The sequence below is a fragment of the Trichechus manatus genome, unplaced genomic scaffold (genome assembly GCF_000243295.1).
Source record: "Trichechus manatus latirostris isolate Lorelei unplaced genomic scaffold, TriManLat1.0 scaffold00011, whole genome shotgun sequence".
Lineage (NCBI taxonomy): Eukaryota > Metazoa > Chordata > Mammalia > Sirenia > Trichechidae > Trichechus > Trichechus manatus.
The window spans coordinates 25,525,596-25,545,546 of NW_004443947.1; the positions used below are offsets into that span (position 1 = coordinate 25,525,596).

At 40.3% G+C, this 19,951-nt stretch overlaps 1 protein-coding gene across 1 annotated transcript in view; it reads left to right on the forward strand.

Annotated features, from left to right (window-relative positions):
• TIMD4 (T cell immunoglobulin and mucin domain containing 4) overlaps positions 1 to 17,710 on the forward strand; it is a 67,255-nt gene extending 49,545 nt beyond the window's left edge. The window contains exons 5-7 of the mRNA XM_023726425.1: positions 12,328 to 12,374; positions 14,573 to 14,685; positions 17,626 to 17,710. Of these exons, the coding sequence (XP_023582193.1) occupies positions 12,328 to 12,374; positions 14,573 to 14,685; positions 17,626 to 17,710 (245 nt within the window). The remainder of the gene's footprint in view (positions 1 to 12,327; positions 12,375 to 14,572; positions 14,686 to 17,625) is intronic.
• The last annotated feature ends 2,241 nt before the right edge of the window (positions 17,711 to 19,951 follow it).

The window sequence follows — 19,951 nt, forward strand, 5'->3', positions numbered from 1 at the left end:
GGATTGTTGATTCTCTGTTTGGCTTAGTTTTTCGGATCTTTGTTGTGGAGGGACGGCGTGGTGCTTCTGCCTAGACCGCCATCTTGCCGGAGTCCCCCTTTTTTTTTTTTTTTTTTTTTTAAATTCATTCAGAGTTTGTTCAAACTTCCTTTTAAGGCCTCTGTTACTTTGGGTAAGCAACTTAACATGTTTCAGCTGCAGTTTACGTATCTGTAAAATAGGTTTTGTAAGCATTAAATGAGATCATTTAAATGAAGTGCTCATCACAGTGCTAGGCACATAGTAAGTGCTCAATAAATTGATTCTGAGGGGAATTCTCCAGTAATTTTGAAGCAAATTTCTACTAATGGTATGGGAATAGGGAAGATGTTAAAAATGAGTTCTTAAAGGACCTCCTCCCCTAAAATTTCAGTGATATTTCCAAAACTGCATGTAGTTCGTAGCTTTGAGGGCGTGAGAGAGTGGGTTCAGTGCGCCATCTTAGGTATAACCCCATTGCAGGGGAAGCTGGTTAACACTAGGGTTGGAAAGTCTAAATATTAAGATTAAATTGTGCACAGATATAGCACATTTAATTCCCTGACTCCATGGGCATTGCTTTTGTACCAGTAGACTATCATGAGGGCAGTGACGGTTTAGTGGTAGAATACTTGCCTTCCACTTGGGAGAGCTGGGTTTGATTCCTGGCCAGTGTATCTTAAGTGCAGCCATCACTCGTTTGTCAGTGGAGGTTTTCATGTTGCTATGATGCTGAATAGGTTTCAGCAGAGCTTCCAGACTAACATGGCCTAGGAAGAAAGGCCTGGCAGTCTACTTCCAAAAATCAGCCAATGAAAACCCTGTGGATCACAATAGTCTAATTGTGTTGTACATGGGATTGCCCTGAGTTGGGGTCTGACTCAACAGCAGCTAATATCTGTGTATGCCAGGGGTCAGCAAACTTTTTCTGTAAGGGCCAGGTAGTAGATACTTTAGGCTTTGTTGGCCATGCAGTCTCTGTTGCAACTTCTCGATTCTGCCACTGTACTGTGAAAGCAGCCATAGAATACTAAACAAACACGTGCAACTATGTTCTAATAAAACTTAATTTATGGGCGTTGAAATTTGATATAGTTTTATGTGTTATGAGTTCTTCTTCTTCTTTTGATGTTTTTCCCAACCAGTTAAAAAGATTCTTATCTCCCAGGCTGTACAAAGCCAGCCAGCTGGCCGGATTTGATCTGTAGACTTTAGTTTGCTGACCCTTGATCTGTACCATCCAGGCACAGGGCATGTTCCTTAGAAAGGGCAGATGTGAGACTATTTCAACAGTTCTTCCAGAACCTGCATTGCACATTGCCTGCTGCCCTATGCGACCATAAGTGCTTTAAAAGTAGAAGTGGTGTTTTTATGCTTTAGTTTTTCACATTTCAACTTTATTTGTTTTTCAGGTTACAGAATAAATGCATAATCTCGGAAAAGAAAAAGTTAGAACACTATAAAGTCAAAGTTACTTGTATTCCAAGCCCTTGCAGGACCCAGATAAAGAGATAATTACTATACCAGTTTAGGTTACATCCTCCTAGATTTTTTTTTCCTAGTAGCACAGTAACATGTGTCATTATTATTATTATTATTATCTTTTACAAAATGAATCATTCTTTCTATGTTATTTTAAAACTTAACTTTAAAATTCTTTCAACAATTTTGTTCAACAAATCTTTCCTGCAAACCTACTATATAACATGCATATATTAGATTGAACCATACCACGTTGCTAATATTTAAACCATCTTTTTAGTTTGAAATAATTATAGCAGCGACAGATTACTCAATAAGCAAGGGATGCACTGGCTTACTTGTGTTTACTTACTAATTTGTAGTACACAATTTCACCTCTTTTTCACCACATCATACCTTCCTTAATGTAAGCCTGCGTGAACCTTGCTAATGGGTTGATAAGCCCCTGAATTATAGACTCACAAGCACTTGCAAAAATAGTACAGAGAGAGCTCTTGTATCTTCCCGCAGCTTCCTCCAATGATAATATCTAGTACAATTATAGAACATTGTCAAAACTGAAAGACTGACATTGGAACAATACAATTAACTAGTCTATAACCTACTCGGATATCACCAGTTTTTATATGCGCTTATTTTTTAAAAAACCATTTTTGACCTACAAAACAACATACATATATATACACATATCTTGGACATGTCTTCATGTCAGTACTTTTACATCTAGGGTGTGTCTTTTACTAATAGCACCATCCCCACCTTCCTTTGGCTGTGGGTTAATGGGCGTCTAACAGCTTTCTTCAAAGTTTCACTTCTTAGTTACCTAGTGCTGCAGCAATACAAATACCACAAGTGAGTGGCTTTAAGGGACAAACGTTTATTTTCTCACAGTTCAGGAGGCTAGGTATCTGAATTCAGGGGGCATCCTTCCTGGTCTATTTCAGCCTCCAGTAGTGCCAACAATCCTTGTAGATGCAGTTGTCTCCATCATCTGTCTTCCAATTTTTATGTCTGTGTCTATTCTGCTCTTTTTATAACTCAGAAGTGATGATATTTAGAGCCCATTCTACTTGAGTATGACCTGATTAATATAGCAAATAAAACCCTATTTCCAAACGGGATCATATTTACAGGTATAGGGGTCAAGATTTCAATACATGTTTTTGGAGAACACAATTCAATCCATAATATTCCACCCTTTTCCCCCCCTCAAAATTCATAACCTTCCCATGTGCAAAACACGCTCATCCTATGATATCCTTCTAAAAGTTTTAACCCATTCCAGCACCAACTCCAAATCCAGAATTTCATCTTCTGAATCATCTAAATCAAGTATGGGTGAGACTCTGGGTGTGTTCCATTCTGGGCCAAAATTCCTCGCCATCTGTGGACTTGTGAAACCTAGAATACAAATTATCTTTCTCTAAAGTACAATGGTGGAACAGGCACAAGGTAGATATTTCCAATCCAAATGGGAGAAATTGGAGGGATAGAAGGGGTCACAGAAAACAAGGAAGTCCAGAATCCAGAAGTGCAAATCTCATTAGCTCTCAAATCTTGAAAAAATCTTCAGTTTTCCAGGCACATCTGGGCAATGGCGTCATCCTCCAGATTCCGGGCATTGTCTCTCCTAATTCTGGGTAGAGGCCCCTCCACCCTAGGTGTCAGCCCCACCTTCCAGGCCCACTGGGTTAGTGATCCTGCCCCCTCAGTCCTGGGAGGCCCTGTTCTCTAGGCCCACCAGCATGGCAGTCCCATCCCCTCAACTTTGGGTGGAGGCTCATTCTCTTGGAATGCAACCTCACCCTCAGGAACTGAGGTGGCAGCAACCCCGCTGCTTGAAACCTAGAGGATGGTGGTTCCACTCTTTGAAATGGAAGAGGCGGTGGCTCCTTCTTTTGAAACAAAGGAAGTGGAAGCCCTTTATCCTTTTGAGATTCCTGCTGATCTCTGAACTGCTGTTGGATGCGTTCCTTCCTCTTCTTGGAGGACAACAAATGTTTGCAACCAAGTAGCCCCATTGGCCCATGTCCTGCTTATAGAATTCCAGAAAGCAGACAGCTTTTCTTCATTTCTTCCTGTCTCTGTCCCTTTCAGTCTAAGCTGACAGAGTTTCTGCTGAGGTGATGGATTAGATCTATCAATTACAAGTTTAATCTCTTTAGCAAAAAATTGTGTAGCCACACCCTTGGTGTCAATTCAAGGACATGCTCTTTTAGTTTTTACAATATAATTTTCCAAGTCCTTAAGTTCTGGTTTCTTTTCCCACAGTTCATTTCTAAACGTATCTCTTTCCACCCACAATTTACTGTAAGTGGCACGGAGAAACCATGCTACTTCTTTAAGATCTTGCTTAGAAATCCCAGTCAAATATCCAAGCTTATCACTTCCAAGTTCTACTTTCCACCCTTCGAATATAATTTATACAAGTTCTTTGCCACTTTATAAAAAGCATCATCTTCCCTCCAGCGTCCAATCACATGTTCATCATTTCTTTTGAAGCCTCCCCAGAAGCACATTTAGTGCTGTCATTTCTAGCAGCATTCTGTCCATGATGGTAGCTTTCCCCACAGCTCTCAATTCTTTCTGAGCCCTTATCAGAATAGCCCTTAATGTCCATAATTTTACCAACAGTCTTCTCAAGGCAATATAGGCTCTAACCATCAAACACATCAAAATTCTTCCAGCCTCTACCCATTACGCAGTTGCAAAACCACTTCCACATTTTAGGTATTTGTTAGAGCAGCACCCTCGCTCTTTGGTACTGAATTCTGTCTTCATTACCTAGTGCTGCTGTGGCACAAATACCACAAGTGGGTGACTTGAAGGAACAGAAATTTATTGTCTTATAGTTCAGGAGGCTAGAAGTCCTAATTCAGGGCATGGCCCTAGGGGGAGATTCTTCTTGTCTATTTAGCTTCTAGTAGCCAGCAATCCTTTTAGATGCTCCTATCTGTCATCTGTCTTCCTATTCTCACTGTGTGTCTCTGTGTCTATACTGCTTGTTTTATAACTCAGAAGTGATTAGATTTAGAAGCCACCCCCCACTCATTTGTGGCCTAATTAACATAACCAAGAAAACCCTATTTCCAAACAGGATCATATTTACAGGTGTAAGGGGAGGACTTCAATACATATTTTGGGGGACACAATTTAATCTATAACATTCACTTGGAAGGTCATTGTGGCATTGTGTCAGAGAAATGACACAAACCCCAAGACTTTGCTCTTGACTTAGGTCATCTCAGTCAGTTTCCATTGATTAACACATGATACATAGAATATTTTATAATTTAAATTTTCGCATTTGAGAAAATTAGAAATTATACAAAATTAAGAAAACTTTTAATTGTTCATAATATTTCTACTCAAAGTTAGATGTAGTTAGTGTTTTGCTATTTGTTTTTAGTTTTCTTTGGGAAGCAGAAAGTATACATGTGTTTGTGTATATATTTTTAAATATTTCTATGATCACTCTGTATACCAAGTATAGCTTTATATCCTTAAATAAATATTATGTAATGATAATTTTCTCAGGTCATTCAAATAAAGACATCCAGAATTGTACAGGTTCAAAAGGACATAAAAGATCAATTTTCAGATGAAGAAACTATGGTTCAGAGAGGGGAAGTGTGTTGCTCAAGGTCACACAGCCAGGAAATTTGGAATAATACTTAGTGATGGTGGAGAGAGTCCAGGGATGACAGAGTGGGGGAGGCTGAGTGGCAAACTTATAATGCTCCAAAGTCTGGGGTTAAGTTTTGCAGCCTAGAGATTTTTGCCAGAGTACCCACACTTGGCAAAAACTCAAGATTAAAATATAACCCAGAAAGCCAGTGTACTAATTTACAATGAGAACTCAAGCTGCCAAGGGGTTGACATTTTGTATATTTCAGGTCAGCCCATTCTCAACCTGTAGGAATTCCTAATATTAATCAGAAGAACTGGTGAGTACATTGACCCAGGAAGAGTGAGGCTGATTTTAAGATTGTTTTGTTGTTGTTACTGTATTTTAATTAACTTACTTTTTTATTTTTTCTTTTCACTCTTTTTTTTCCCCAACATATGTTTAGATATAATTCATCCATTTAAAGTGTATAATTCAATGGTTTTTAGTATATTCAAAGATACGTGTAACCATCACCACCGTCAATTTTAGGACATTTTCATCACCTGGAAAAGAAACCCCATGCCCATTAATAGGCACTCTCCAATCTCTCTTTCCTCCAGTCCCTGGTAACCACTAATCTACTTTCTGTCTGTATGGATTTCCATATTCTGGACATTTTATATGAATGGAATTATGATAGTATTTTGTGACTGGCTCCTTTCACTTGGCATAATGTCTTTAAGATTCATTTATTTTGAAGCATGTACAGTTTCAGTACTTCATTTCTTTTTATGGCTGAATAATATTCCATTGTATGGGTATACCATACTTTGTTTCTCCATTCATCAGTTGATGGGCATTTGGGTTTTTTTTTCCCATCTTTTGGATACTATGAATAATGCTGCTATAAACATTTCTATATACATTTCTGTACGGACATGTTTTCATTTCTCTTGGATATACACCTAGAAGTAGAATTACTGGACATTATAGTAACCATGTTTAATCGTTTGAAGAACTGCCAGACTATTTCCAATGTTTTTAAACCATTTTACATCCCTGTTAGCAGTGCATGAGGGTTCAATTTCTGCACATCTTTGTCAACGCTTGTTATTATCTGACTTTTTGATTCTAGGCATCTTACTGGGTGGTAAGTGGTCTCATTTTGTGGTTTTGACTTATATTTCCCTGATAGATAATGACATTGAACATCTTTTCATGTGCTTATCTGCCATTTGTATATCTTTACTGGTAATTAACTTCTTTTTTAAAAAATAGTTAATACACATACCTGGCAAAAGTACAAAGTACACAAAAAGCTTAAAATGAAAAGTCAATTTTCCTTTCATCTCTGGTGCCCAGCCCCAGAGCTGCTGTTCTCAGTTTTGTATGTGCCTTGGAAGATTTTAATGACTGATTTCTCTGTATTAATTTCCTATTGCTGCTGTAATGAATTACCACAACTTGTTGTTGTTGTTAGGTGCTGTTGAGTCGGTTCTGACTCACAGTGACCCTGTATACAACAGAACAAAACACTGCGTGGTCCTGTGCCATCCTCACAGTCGTTGCTATGTTTGAGCCCATTGTTGTAGCCACTGTATCAATCTATCTCATTAAGGGTCTTCTTCTTTTTCACTGATCCTCTATTTTACCAAGCATGATGTCCTTCTCCAGGGACTGGTGCCTCCCGATAACACGTCCAAAGTATGTAAGATGAAGTCTTGCCTTCCTCGCTTCTAAGGAGCATTCTGGCTGTACTTCTTTGAAGACAGATTTGTTCGGTGTTCTGGAAGTCCATGGTATATTCAGTATTATTCACCATCACCATAATTCAAATCCATCAATTCTTCTTCAGTCTTCCTTATTCATTGTCCAGCTTTTGCATGCATATGAGGTAACTGAAAATATCGTGGCTTAGGTCAGGCACACCTTAGTCCTCTAAGTGACATATTTGCTTCTTAATACTTTAAAGAAGTCTTTTGCAGCAGTTCTGCCCAATGCAATACATCATTTGATTTCTTCACCACTGCTTCCACCGGCATTGATTGTGGATCCAAGTGAAATGAAATCCTTGACAACTTCAATCTTTTCTCCATTTATCATGATATTGCTTATTGGTCCAGTGTGAGGATTTTTGTTTTCATTATGTTGAGATGTAATCCATACCGAAGGCTGTGGTCGTTGATCTTCATCAGTGTTTCAAGTCCTCTTCTCTTTCAGCAAGCAAGGTTGTGTCATCTGTATATCACAGGTTGTTAATGAGTCTTCCTCAAATCCTAAGGCTGTGTTCTTCTTCATATAGTCTAGCTTTTCATATAGTCCAGTTTTAAGTCCACAAATTTAGGGACTTAAAACAACAACAATGTATTATCTTATACTTCTGGAGGTTAGAAGTCCTAAAATCGAGGTGTGGACAGGGCTGATTCCTTGTGGAGGTCCCAGGGGAGAACCCATGCCATTTCAAGAGTCTAGAGACCTCTTGCATTCTTTGGCTCTGGACCCTTCCTCCATCTTCAGAGCCAACATTGCAGCCTCCTCAAATCTTTTTCTCTGTTTTTGTTTCTCTCTCTCACCTTTTTTTCTATACTTACATCTCCTCCCTGACTTTGCCCTTCTTGCCTTCCTCTTACAAGAACCCTTTTTCTTTACATTGGGTTCACCCAAATAACCCAGGATGATCTCCCTTTCTCAATATGCTTAATTTAATCACATTGCAAAGTCCCTTTTGTTGTGTAAGGTAACATACACACATGTTCTGGGGATTAGGTCATGGACATCTCTGGGGGGATCATTATTCTGCCTACCACAGTCTCTAAGCTATGTTTGAGAGGCAAATGACCCATCCTTCTTCTCTACACCAGATTAATAATGGATTTTTATTAATAAAATATTTATTTATAATTTGTTTACACGTACCTCCATAATAATACATTATGCCCCTTTTTAAGTTTGTCCCTCCCAAACATGTTTTTAAACGATGGTATTTAAAAAATATAAATAGAATTTCTCATTTTCCCCACATCCCGTGGATGGCCTTGCACACTCCTGGTGAGCACTGAGCCCTGTTTAGAGACCACTGTTCTGAACTATCTTTTTTTCTAGATTCAATGCAAGTCTCTGTCTTGAACATTCTCCTTGCAGTCCAGTCAATCAAAACCAAACCAGTTGCTGATGGGTTGATTCTGACTCATGGTGACTCCATGTGGTTCGGAGTAGGACTGTGCTCCATAGGGTTTCAGTGGCTGAATTTTTTTCTTTTTGAAAGTAGATTGTCAGTCCTTTCTTCCGAGGTGCTTTTGGGTGAGCTTGAACCTTGTCTTTTGGTTAGCATCAGGCGTGTTAACAGTTTGCACCATCCAGGAATGCCAGCAGTCCAGTAGGACAAGAAATGTACATGGTACAGTTGTGCTTAAGATGCAGTATAATGAGAGCAGTCAGAACACAGGTTTTGATGTCAATCAGGCTGAAATCTCAGAGCTACCAGTTACAAACTGCCCAACACTGATCACAGTGCTTAAACCCTTGGGCCTCAGTTTTCTCAGTGACAATATGAGATAATGTCTACCTCACAGGTTGCTTGTGAGGATTAAATGAAATAGGCTGAGTATATAGAAAAAGTTCATGTTAATAATATGACATTAGATTAATTCCCTTTTGAGTCTAATGCTAGACCTTTCGACTAGACTTGGTCTTCTTACTTGTGCTCAGTACCCGTTTCCTGCCTCTTTCTAAGGTTGATCGCTCCCATCAAAGGCCACTTTCCTCCTTTCAAGTTGTGCTGTTGTTATTTGCGGTCAAGTCGATTGCAACTCATGGACATCCATGCGTGTCAGAGTAGAACTGTGCTCCATACAGTTTTCAAGGCTGTGAACTTTTGGAAGCAGATCGCCAGGCCTGTCTTCTGAGGTGCCTCTGAGGGGGTTCGAACCACCAATCTTTTGGCTAGTAGTTGCACACTTAACCTTGCAAAATTGCTTTACTTGAAAGTTTTGAGAGGCCCCTGCCTTTGCCCAGATGTACTTGTGCCAGAACTCAGGACCTTGAGAATCTAAGGTCCAGGGAGCACAGAGGACTCCAAAACCAGAAGTCTTGGCTTGTCACCCCTAGCCCCAGTCCCTCCCTGTTGGCATTGCTGCTTTTCACAATGAAGAGTGATCACCATCATCTTGTGTTTCCTGTTGCTGTTTTCTTCACGACACTGTAGCCTTCAGAGTGCTTTCCATTCGGGCTTTTGGCATTTTTGGAACAAGAGGAAGGAAAAGGCGCTGTTTGTGTTAGCAAAATGTCTCTCCCATTAGACAATTCCAATTTAAAATACAGATTAGCTCTGTAAAGGTGACCCAGGCTGACTTTTCTCTTTGATGTTTTCAATTTCAGACTTATCCATCACAAATGATTATAATAAGACAGGATTTTGACAGAACAAGGGTAGGAGTTTTGAATTCTTACCTGCAATTTCCAGCTCTAGGGGATAATAGAGAGAAAACAACCACAATAACCTGGTTGTAGGATATGAAAACGTGCTGAATTTTCCCCTTAGAGTTGTATGCTCCTAGGCATTCAACAAGTCACTTTTCCTAATGGACAAATAATCTCTTTTCTACAAAATTACGAGCCTTACAAAATCTGTCAGAGTCTTCTTTTGCCCTTGAGTGCGAGGAAGCTTAATGATTAGTTACAGTAATTATTATTCTAGGTATTTGTTATATTCAGCCCCTCTATATATATGGTTTTTATGCTCTGTTTCTATTTTAATGTTTTATTGTACATATGACTTAGTAAGCAACTTTTTTTTTTTTCTGTACAGTTTTTTTCCTGCCTTGGATTCTGTGATACTGCTCTCACTTCTGATCTCTCTGACAGTTTCTTCTGCCTCTTTCTCCTCTGCCTCCTCTGCCTAATTTTTTAGTGCTGGTATTTCCAGGATTTTGCTCTTCTGTCTGCATAGCGGTTAAGAACTCAGCTGCTAACCAAAAGGTCAGCAGTTCAAATCCACCAGCCGCCCCTTGGAAACCGTACGGGACAGTTCTACTCTGTCCTGTGGGGTCACTGTGAGTTGGAATCGATTCGACAGCACTGGGTTTGGTTTTTTTTTTTTTTGGATTCTGTTGACTTCCAAATCAGTACCTCCAGCTCTGGCTGTTTTCTGAGTTTGATTCAGATTTAAATATATCAGCTACTTGTTAGGCGAACAGTGTTTGCATGTGTCCCACAGGAGCCTTAAACTTCATGCATCTAAATCAGAGCTCATCACCTTTCTCCCCGAGACTTACACTCCTGCTCTGCTTCCTGGCTGCAACCTCAGGGGATGGTTCAGGCAAAGGCCCAGTGTGGCAGGCGGAAACCTGGGAGTTATCTAAGAAGCTTCTTTCTTTCCCCGACAGTCACTGTCCTTATCCCACTGATCTTCCTCCTAAGAACTTCAGAAATCTCACTTTATTTCTACTAGCTCTGAATTCCAGGTCTGGAATCAGATGATATCTGTCATCCTAGCTGCTCCCTTCTCCTCCTAACTGGATCATATAATGCTTAAAATGTTTCCGTAGTTCTCACAGAATCAAACGGAGACTTTACCAGCCAGAAACACAACGCTCTCTGGGTTCTCATCCACCTCCTCATTTTCTTTCCTACCACTGGCCACCCCTCATTTTACACCTGAAGAGCTGCTTGCCATTAGCCATGGGCACCAAACTTTCCTGCTTCCATAGTTTTGGTAATGCTATTCTGTCTACCTGGAATGCCCTTTCCACCTCTCTTTGCCTAATTCTTACACAACCTTAACTCAACCCAGTTGTTATTCATTTAACAGGTATCTATCGAGCACCAAGCATGTGCCAAAGACCCCTGGCAGCACAATGGTTGAACACTTGGCTGCTTACCAAAAGGTTGGCAGTTTGAATCCACCCAGTGGCTCCATGGGAGAAAGATCTGGAGATGGGCTCCCGTAAAGATTACAACCTAGAAAACCCTATGGGGCAGTTCTGTTCTGTCACACGGGATTGTTAGGAGTTGAGATCAAATCAACGGCCCCTAACAACAACAAGAAGTGTATGCCAGGCAGTGTTGGGGTCCCCGTGTGGAGCAAACAGATAATGGACTTTGTCCTCAAGGAGCTTAATTCTAATGAAGCTTTCATTGAACTTGGTCTAAGTGCGTCTCTCCTGTGCAACCCCCCCGCTCCCTGCCCCCCAACCCCCACAGTCTGTGCATGCGCTATCAATACACTGGACTGGTTGGGCTGAAATCTTTTTTTGTTCTCCCTGTCCTATTGTAAATTTCTTGAGGGAAGGGGCCATGCCATATTCATCTCAGTGTTCTCCGTGCCCAGAACAGTGCTTGCAGCAGCAGCAACAGCAGTTGCTGTGAAGCCAATTCTGACTCCTTGGGACCCCGTGTGTGTCAGGATAGAACTGTAATCCATAGGGTTTTCAATGGCTGGTTTTTAACAAGTCAATCACCAGGCCTTTCTTCCGAGGCACCTCTGGGTGAACTTGAACCTCCAACCGTTTGGTTAACAGACAAGTGTGTTAACTGTTTGCACCACCACCAGTGCTTAGCACTTCGTAGATTCTCAGAGCGACTCCCTTGTTGAATTCAACTATTGGTTATGAATATGTGACTCCATGGTGCAGCTTCATCTTCACATTCTCAAGGAAGCTTTCCTTGACCTTCCAGAACAGGTCAGACACCCTCATTAGATGCCCCTAGAACATTCTGCACTATTTCTTCCCACCATTTTGCACAATTTTAATGTATTATTTTTCCAACTATTTGAATTATTTCTTTAAATTTGATTTTCTCCACTAAATTATAAATCATATGAGGTTCATGGTACAGCTAGTGGAGTGCATGGCCTCTGATATGTGCTCAATAAATATTTGTTGAGGACATACTGACAAATCTGATAAAAATTCTGCATGCCCTGCTAGGGCCTACAGAAAACTTAGACCAAACTGCCAGCTGGCCCAATACCTCACTCTACCCGTGTATAAAGTAGAGATTTTTCTGGGGGATAATGTTGGATAACAGATAAGGCTTAGACAAAATCCTACCAAGACAAATGTGCATAAATACATTACATAAAAAAGGAAAGATGGGATTAAAAAATTAAACACATCAGCTGAAATTCCAGATGGACTTGAAATACCTATTTCAGGATGTGGTATTTAATTCTTCCATAGGTAATATAAGCATTTTCTTCTCTTTTTCCTTCCCAGGGTCTGAGACGGCAATTCTTGTGCACAATGAAGTTAAATCAGAACAGGTAAAAAGTTGGAGAAGGATGTGAACTCTATAACCTACATTTTTAAAATTCACAGTAGAGGTTTGCAGAGATGGATCAAGGAGTGCAGGATCAGGGAGTTGCAAAATGCATTGCAACTATTATGAAATAGCTAAGAAATCTGTAGACTTGTAGTCTTGGCAGAAAAAACATTGATATTTTTACTTCTGTATGTGCAGGTGTTTTGAAAAGGAAACGGGGAAAAAAGTACAAAAAAGTGCATGTGCAAAATCATTATGTGCTCCTTTTCTGTGGCCCAGGATCAATGACATCCTGCCCAATCAACACCTGCCACCAGTTTTCCTCTCATTTTCCGATGGTAACCTTCATTTATTTTTATTATTACAAAAGTGAACTCAAGCTGCTTTAAGTAAAAACTTCAGGCAGCAAGGAAGTCTCTAAAGGAAAAGTAAAGGTCCCCATCCCCCCTTTCTTCTTCCCCATATATCTCCTCAAAGACATCCAGTCTTTTGTCTTGTCCTTGCTGCTGTCCCACTGGCTCTGTGATTTGTGTGTTGGAGGCAGGACAGGATGAGCAGGAAATAGAACATGGCCTGGGCAATGGGTGATGGTGTAGCCTTTACAAGAACCGTGATTCTGATGCCTAGATGCCTGCCTGCAGAGTAGCACTTCTCAAGCTCTTTGGTGTCAGGGCGACTTTATACTCTTATAAATTAAAACTGAGCCATTAAAAAATTTTATTAATTCATTAAAAAATATCAATAGCAAATCCATTACATGTTAACATGAATAACACACGTCATATGAAAAATAACTATATTTTCCCAAATAGAAAAAATAGTGAGAAGAGTGGCATTGTTTTACATTTTTGCAAATCTCATTAAAAGTCTGGCTTAACAGGAGGCAGAGGGAGTGTGTATCTGCGTCACACAGTCTGTATGCATCTGGGTGATGACGTCATCACACCTTACATAGCCTCTGGGAAACTCCACTGTACATCTCCAGAGAGAATGCAAGTGAAAATGGCAAATAATGTCTCATGAAAATTGTTTCAATCTCGTGGGCCACCCCCAACTACTCTTTGAGAACCACTGCTGTAGAAAATTTAAAATTGAGCTCCATTTTTTCTTTAATCCTGTTTGCTCTAGAAGCCTAAGTCGGCCATGAAAGGAAATGTACAGGGCTAGGAAAAGTTCAAAAGATTTAGGCAGTAGCCAGGAAGGAGATTTGATCATGGAAAACACAGCTCACAACACAGTTTTTAAAAATCTTTTCTTAAATTTTTTTGTATTGTGATAAAATACATATAACAAAACATTTGTCATTTCAACCATTTTTATGTGTACAATTCAGTGACATTAATTACATTAATCATGTTGTGCTACCATCACCTCTATCCATTTCCAAAAGATTTTTATCACCCCAAACCGAAACTCAGCGCGCCTTCAGCAATAACTACTTATTCCCACCTCCCCCTAGCTCCTGGTAACCACAGATAAACTTCTGTCTTTATGCAGTTGCCTGTTCTATTTCACGTAAGTGGCATCATGCAGCAGCACGAGCACTTGCCGTTGAGCTAATTCCGACTCCTAGGGACCCTATGTGTGGCAGAGTAGAACTGTGCTCCATGAGGTTTTCAATGGCTGATTTTTCTGAAGTAGATTGTCAGGCTTTCTTCTGAGGCACCTCTGGGTGAACTTGAACCTCCAGCTTTTGGTTAGCAGCCAAGTGTGTTAACTGTTTCATATAAGTGGCATTATACAGTATTTGTCCTTTTATGTTTGACGTATTTCACCCAGCATAACATTTTCAAGGTTCATCCAACTTGTAATATATATCAGAACTTCATTTCTCTTTATTGCGGAATAACATTCCATTTTATGTGTGCAGCATATTTTGTTTATCCACTCATTTGTTGATGGATACTTGGAACACAGTTATTTTTTATCTTCAGAGCCCTGAGCCCCACAGTCCCATATGCCTGATGTCTAAGACTTAGGGAATTTCGGGGTGTGGGTAAAATTGTTCAGATTTTCAGAGATGTTTTAGAAATTTCAATTTTGTAAGGCTGGTTTGTTTTGATTTTGAGGCACACTGGGCAAATAGTGATGAAATGTTTGCCGCTGCTAGTGATTGGAAGGTATTATTGGGACGGGAAACTCCTGTGACGCTGACATTCAGAAATGAATGAGCTGATTGCCTTCCCTGTGTCTCACCAGATGAAAACGTCCAACAGCTCTGACCTGCTGATAATCATTGCTCCCTGCGTGGGATTTGTGGTGTTCCTGTTGCTCTTGGGGTTTCTCCTGCGAGGTAAGGAGGGCAGGACCAGGTGGGATGGGGCCCTTCAGAGCCATGGGGACACCAGGCAGATCTGGAAGTGGGTTTTTTCTGCTTGCTGTCCCTTTCTCCCCTCCCTAGAGTGTCAAATTTCTATCACTGTCCCTATCCTACTCAACAATGTAACAGTTAAACTCGTTTTCCATGAGATACAAATGGCTTATGGAAGAGTAGCTTCATTTATTGGATATTTACTCTGTGCCACGTGAGGGGCAGTGGTAGAATTCTCACCTTGCATGTGGGAAACCCGGGTTTGATTCTCAGCCAGTGTATCTCATGCACAGCCACCACCCGTTTGTCAGTGGAGGCTTGTGTGTTGCTGTGATGCTGAACAGGTTTCAGCAGAGCTTCCAGATCAAGGTGGACTAGGAAGAAAAACCTAGTGATCTACTTCCAAAAATCAACCAATAAAAACCCTATGGATCACAACAATCAGATCTGCAACCAACCAATCATAGGGATGGTGCAGGACCAGGCAGCGTTTCTTCTCCTTGTGCATTGGGTCGCCATGCATTGGGGGCTGACTCAGTGGTAGCTAACAGCAACTCTGTGCCATCCTGATGCTACGCTCTTGATGTGCCTGATTCATTTCATGCTTACTACTGTCTTATGTGGAAAGTACCATTACTATCACTCTCTTAGGGCTGAGGAAATCCTGGCTCAGCCTCTTCATTTAGCCAGGATGGACCTGAGGAAGAAAAGCTTGAATGATCCTGATCTTCTTTGTCCCCATAAAGTAGGTTTTCTCAATATAGGGTTCACCGGTCGACTTCAGGGGAAAAGTGAATTCTTTGAAATCATGTGCAGAAGTGCTTGCATGTTCATATCTGTGTTTATCAAGGGACGGGGTCCATAGTTTTATTAGATTCTCATACTGGTCCATGACTTAGTACCTCCCTCCCCAAATTTAAGAAACCTTGCAAAAATAAGCCTTGAAACAGGGTTTACAATTTCCATGCCAAGTATAGGTGCATGGCATCTGGTTCTATTGTAAAATGGAGAAACATTGTTTTATGGTCATGAACAGAAGTTGTTTCAAGGCATTGCCTGTTACCGTGGAGTTGATGTGGACTCATAGCAACCCCATGTGTGTCAGAGTAGAACTGTGCAACTCAAGGTTTTCAATGGCTGATTTTTGAGAAGTAGATCATCAGGCCTTTCTTCTGAGGTGCTTCTGGGTGGAGTTGAACCTCTAACTTTTTGGTTAGCAACCAAGCATATTAACTGTTTGCACCATCCAGGCACTCCTCGAGGTACTAAGTGAGAAAGTAACACTAGTAACCATCTCAGCTGGTTTGAGCAATGGTAGTGAAACTTGTATATGATAACACCTATCCCAGGTGAATACTGAAAGGGAAATTTGCAACTTACTGGAAGCCTACTATTAGTCCTCATACAAAGGCACAGGTTACAGTTTGGGAAAATTCAAAGTATGTCTCACAAAGAAATGTTTTAAACCCCAAGTGGGTACTTGAATTCTGGGTGAGCAAATGACTCAATAACAAATTGGCTTAACACCGTTGCCCACAAAGTCAGAACAACTTTGTAATTAATGGGCACTGCTTGGGGACCTGTTGCTGTTAGTGGCTATTGAGTTGATTCTCACTTGTGGTGACCCCATGTGTGTAGAGTAGAACTGCTCCATAGCAGGTCGCCAGGCCTGTTTTCCAAGGTGCCTCTGGGTGGATTTGAACCTTTTGGCTAGTAGTTGAGTGCTTAACCATTTAAGCCACCCAAGGATTCCCTTGGGGGGCCTAAGAAGAAATCATTTGCCAGAAGCATCCTTCGGCCTGAGAGAAGGAGGGCTTTTCCTGTGAAAGCCAGTCCCTAACTTCTCATCTTTGGGCCAGCATTGCTCTTTGCAAGGCAGCTTCTGGCTTCTCCGGGCATTTACATGTCCTAGCCCAGCTACTCTGCTCACACTGCTGCCTTGTCTTTTCAGTGAGAGTCATGAAAACCAACTGTTTGCAGAAACACACAAGGTAATTCATTTTGCATGATTGATTGTTGTAATGATTGTACAGGTTGTTACAAATGATTACATACTACTCAGCAATTTAATGACTTGTGCTCATGTTCTGATTAAACACGAGGTCCGAGACATGTGGCATTAGAGGTGAAAAAGATGTGGAGATTTAACTCACATTAACCTATCTCTCTCTTAATACTGCGTCACATCTGTTCAGAATGCAAATACAAAGGCATGTTGCATTAATAGAAGTATAGCATGCAAAAAAAAGAAGGTGATACGTCACTCTATTCTGTGCTTCAAATTGTTCGATTCTGGGTGACTCACTTTAAAAGAACATTGTTAAATTGAGTTCATTGAGAGGAGAGTTGGCAGTATGGAGAATAACGCAACTTGTAGAGTATCATTCCTGTGATTCAGTTCCTCTGCCCAATCAGACCTTTGGAGTAGGGTTTTTTGTTTTGGTTTGTTTTTTAAATAGTGTTTGAGGAATCTCTGGAAAGAGATTTGGATATCTGCCTTATTCTATAGATATTTGGAAAAGGAATGATTTTGTGCAAACTGTTGATGAAGGCTCTCCCTTCACTCAATAATTGTAACAATACCACTGTATTTATTAACAAATATTAACAAGTAGGGAAACTGAGGCCCAGTGAGGTGACTTTCTGAGGCCATGCTTGAAAATCTTTCTGGTAAATAAACATATTTAGGTAATTGTTTTATATTCTGCTACTTTACAAACTTTTCAATTCTCTTACTATAATAGATTAACAAAAGCCCTTTACCTCCCATGGCCTCATTTTTCCCATCTGTAAAATGTGGGGCTTGGACTGGATAGACTACAATCCCTTTTAGCACTAACAGCCTTTGGTTGGTTTCTTTGTAATTCAGCAGCATCCCTTTTTTTTTTTTTCCCTGGTGTTGGTGTTTCCCATTAATATCAGTATCTCTTTTTTCTTTAAGGCTGAACAACGCTGGAGAAAATAAAAATGTCCTTAATGACATACATCTTGAAACAGAAGATGAAGATGGCATGTTCACACTCTAACACGCTACTATTTCTTAGGATTGAGGATGAGGGGGGATGATGTATGAAATGTCACAATAAGTCTTAGGATTTTTCTTTTAAGCCACACCTATCCCAATGATTTCATTGATTGTGTCATGCTTAGTTTCACAAGTGAAAGGTACTTTAAAGACCACACCTTCTTCTCCCCTGTATTTTAATCTCTTTTGTGGTGTCACTGCTACGTGACCTTCCACGTTATACTTGAATACATTCAGTGATGGTGAACTTACTACCACACCCAAGGGAGTCCATTCAATCTCAGGGCAGTTCTGAGATTTAGCAATACTTAAAACAAAATCTGTCTCTAGATACTGTCTACTGGTCCTAGCTGAACCCATTATGCTTACACAGAACATGTCTAATCTCTCTTCTACCTGGTAGCTTTTCAGATATTGGAAGGAAAACCTCAGATTTCTCCAAATTCCTTGCTTCTGGAACACAATTTCTGGTCCCTTCACTACCCTGGAGCCCTGGTTGCACAGTGGTTAAAAGCTGGGCTGCTAACCAAAAGGTCAGCAGTTTGAATCCACCAGCCGCTCCTTGGAAACCCTGTGGGGCAGTTCTACTCCGACCTATAGGGTCGCTATGAGTTGGAATCGACCCGATGGCAACGGGTTTGGTTTTGGTTTTTCACTACCCTAGGTGCCTTTGGAAACCCTGGTGGCATAGTGGTTAGGAGCTATGGCTACTAACCAAAAGGTTGGCAGTTCAAATCTACCAGGTGCTACCTGGAAACTCTATATGGGGCAGTTCTATTCTGTCCTATAGGGTCGCTATGTGTCAGAATCTACTTGACGGCAACTGGTAGTTGCCTTTGTATTGAATGGTTTGTGTCTCTTCTTGCACACCCAGTTTTCAGAATTCAAGCCCTACTCTGAGTGTGGTATGAGGAGCCCAGAGTCTATGCTTCATTCATGGTACAGAAAGTAATGTGGAGTCACAGCATAATTTTTTTTAAATTGTACTTTACATGAAGGTTTACAGAATAGTTTCTTATTATAGTACACATATTGTTTTATGACAATGGTTAACAACCCCACGACATGTCAACACTGTTCCTTCTCAACCTTGAGTTCCCTATTACCAGCTTTCCTGTCCCTTCCTGCCTTCTGCTCCTTGTCCCTGGACTGTTAGTCTCATTTTGTTTTATGCTTCACAGCATAATTTTGACTCACACGTAAAACTCATAAGGGTTCTTTTTTTTTTTTTTTTAATCTTTTTCTGTTCACACTTGAGTATCTTTAGAGGGACCATACTGTCAAATCTTAGCTCTTCATTTTTTTAAAATATATTTTTTATTGTGGTACATATATATGAAACAAAACAGTTGACAATTTCAACAATCTTCACATGTGAAGTTCTGGGACATTAATTATGTTCACCATGTTTTTCAACCATTACCCTTATACATTCCCAATTTATACCATCACCCTTCACAGAAGCTCAGTACTCACTAAGCACTGAGTCCTCTTTTTCAAATCTTAATTCTTACTTAGAGAATTAAAAAAAAAAAATTATTTGCTTTGAAAAAAATTATTTTGTTGTGTTGTTGTGGAAATATACACAGCACAACATACACCACCTCAACCATTTTTACGTGTACAATTCATTAACATTGGTTACGTTCTTCAAGTTGAGCAACCATTCTCACCCCCCTTTTCTGAGTTGTTCCACCCCCATTAACATAAACTCACTGCCCCCCACGCTTCCTATCTCATCTTTTGAGTTGCTATTGTCAATTGGATCTTAGGGAATTTAATTTTTGAAAACAGGAGCCCTTTGGAGCACAATGTGGTGAATGATACAGATGTTCAACCAGGGCAATGCCTGGGTGTGAGAGTAAGGCAATCCAAATACGTTTCCCTGAATGCTACTCATGGAAATTTGCTCCTCCATAGAACAAGTTTATTCAAAAACAATAACAGCAATACCTACTAACATGAGGGGCCCTGAGAGAGTAATTAAAGCAAACAGTTGTTAAATGAATGAACGAATGAATGAATTAATATAAAGAATGTGTGCCTGAGTGAGAGAGGCCTCCGGCTGGGCAGATATGTGGAAAGTGAACCAGATCTGAAAGAAATCTCCCTGAAATACTCTCCAGCATGTTTAGGGCAATAGCAGCATTTAATAAAATAAGCATAGAGCTTTCCAAGGTAATCCTCTTTTGGAGTTCTACTCTTTCGATGTTACTTTTTTAAAAAAATCAAGTCTCATTAC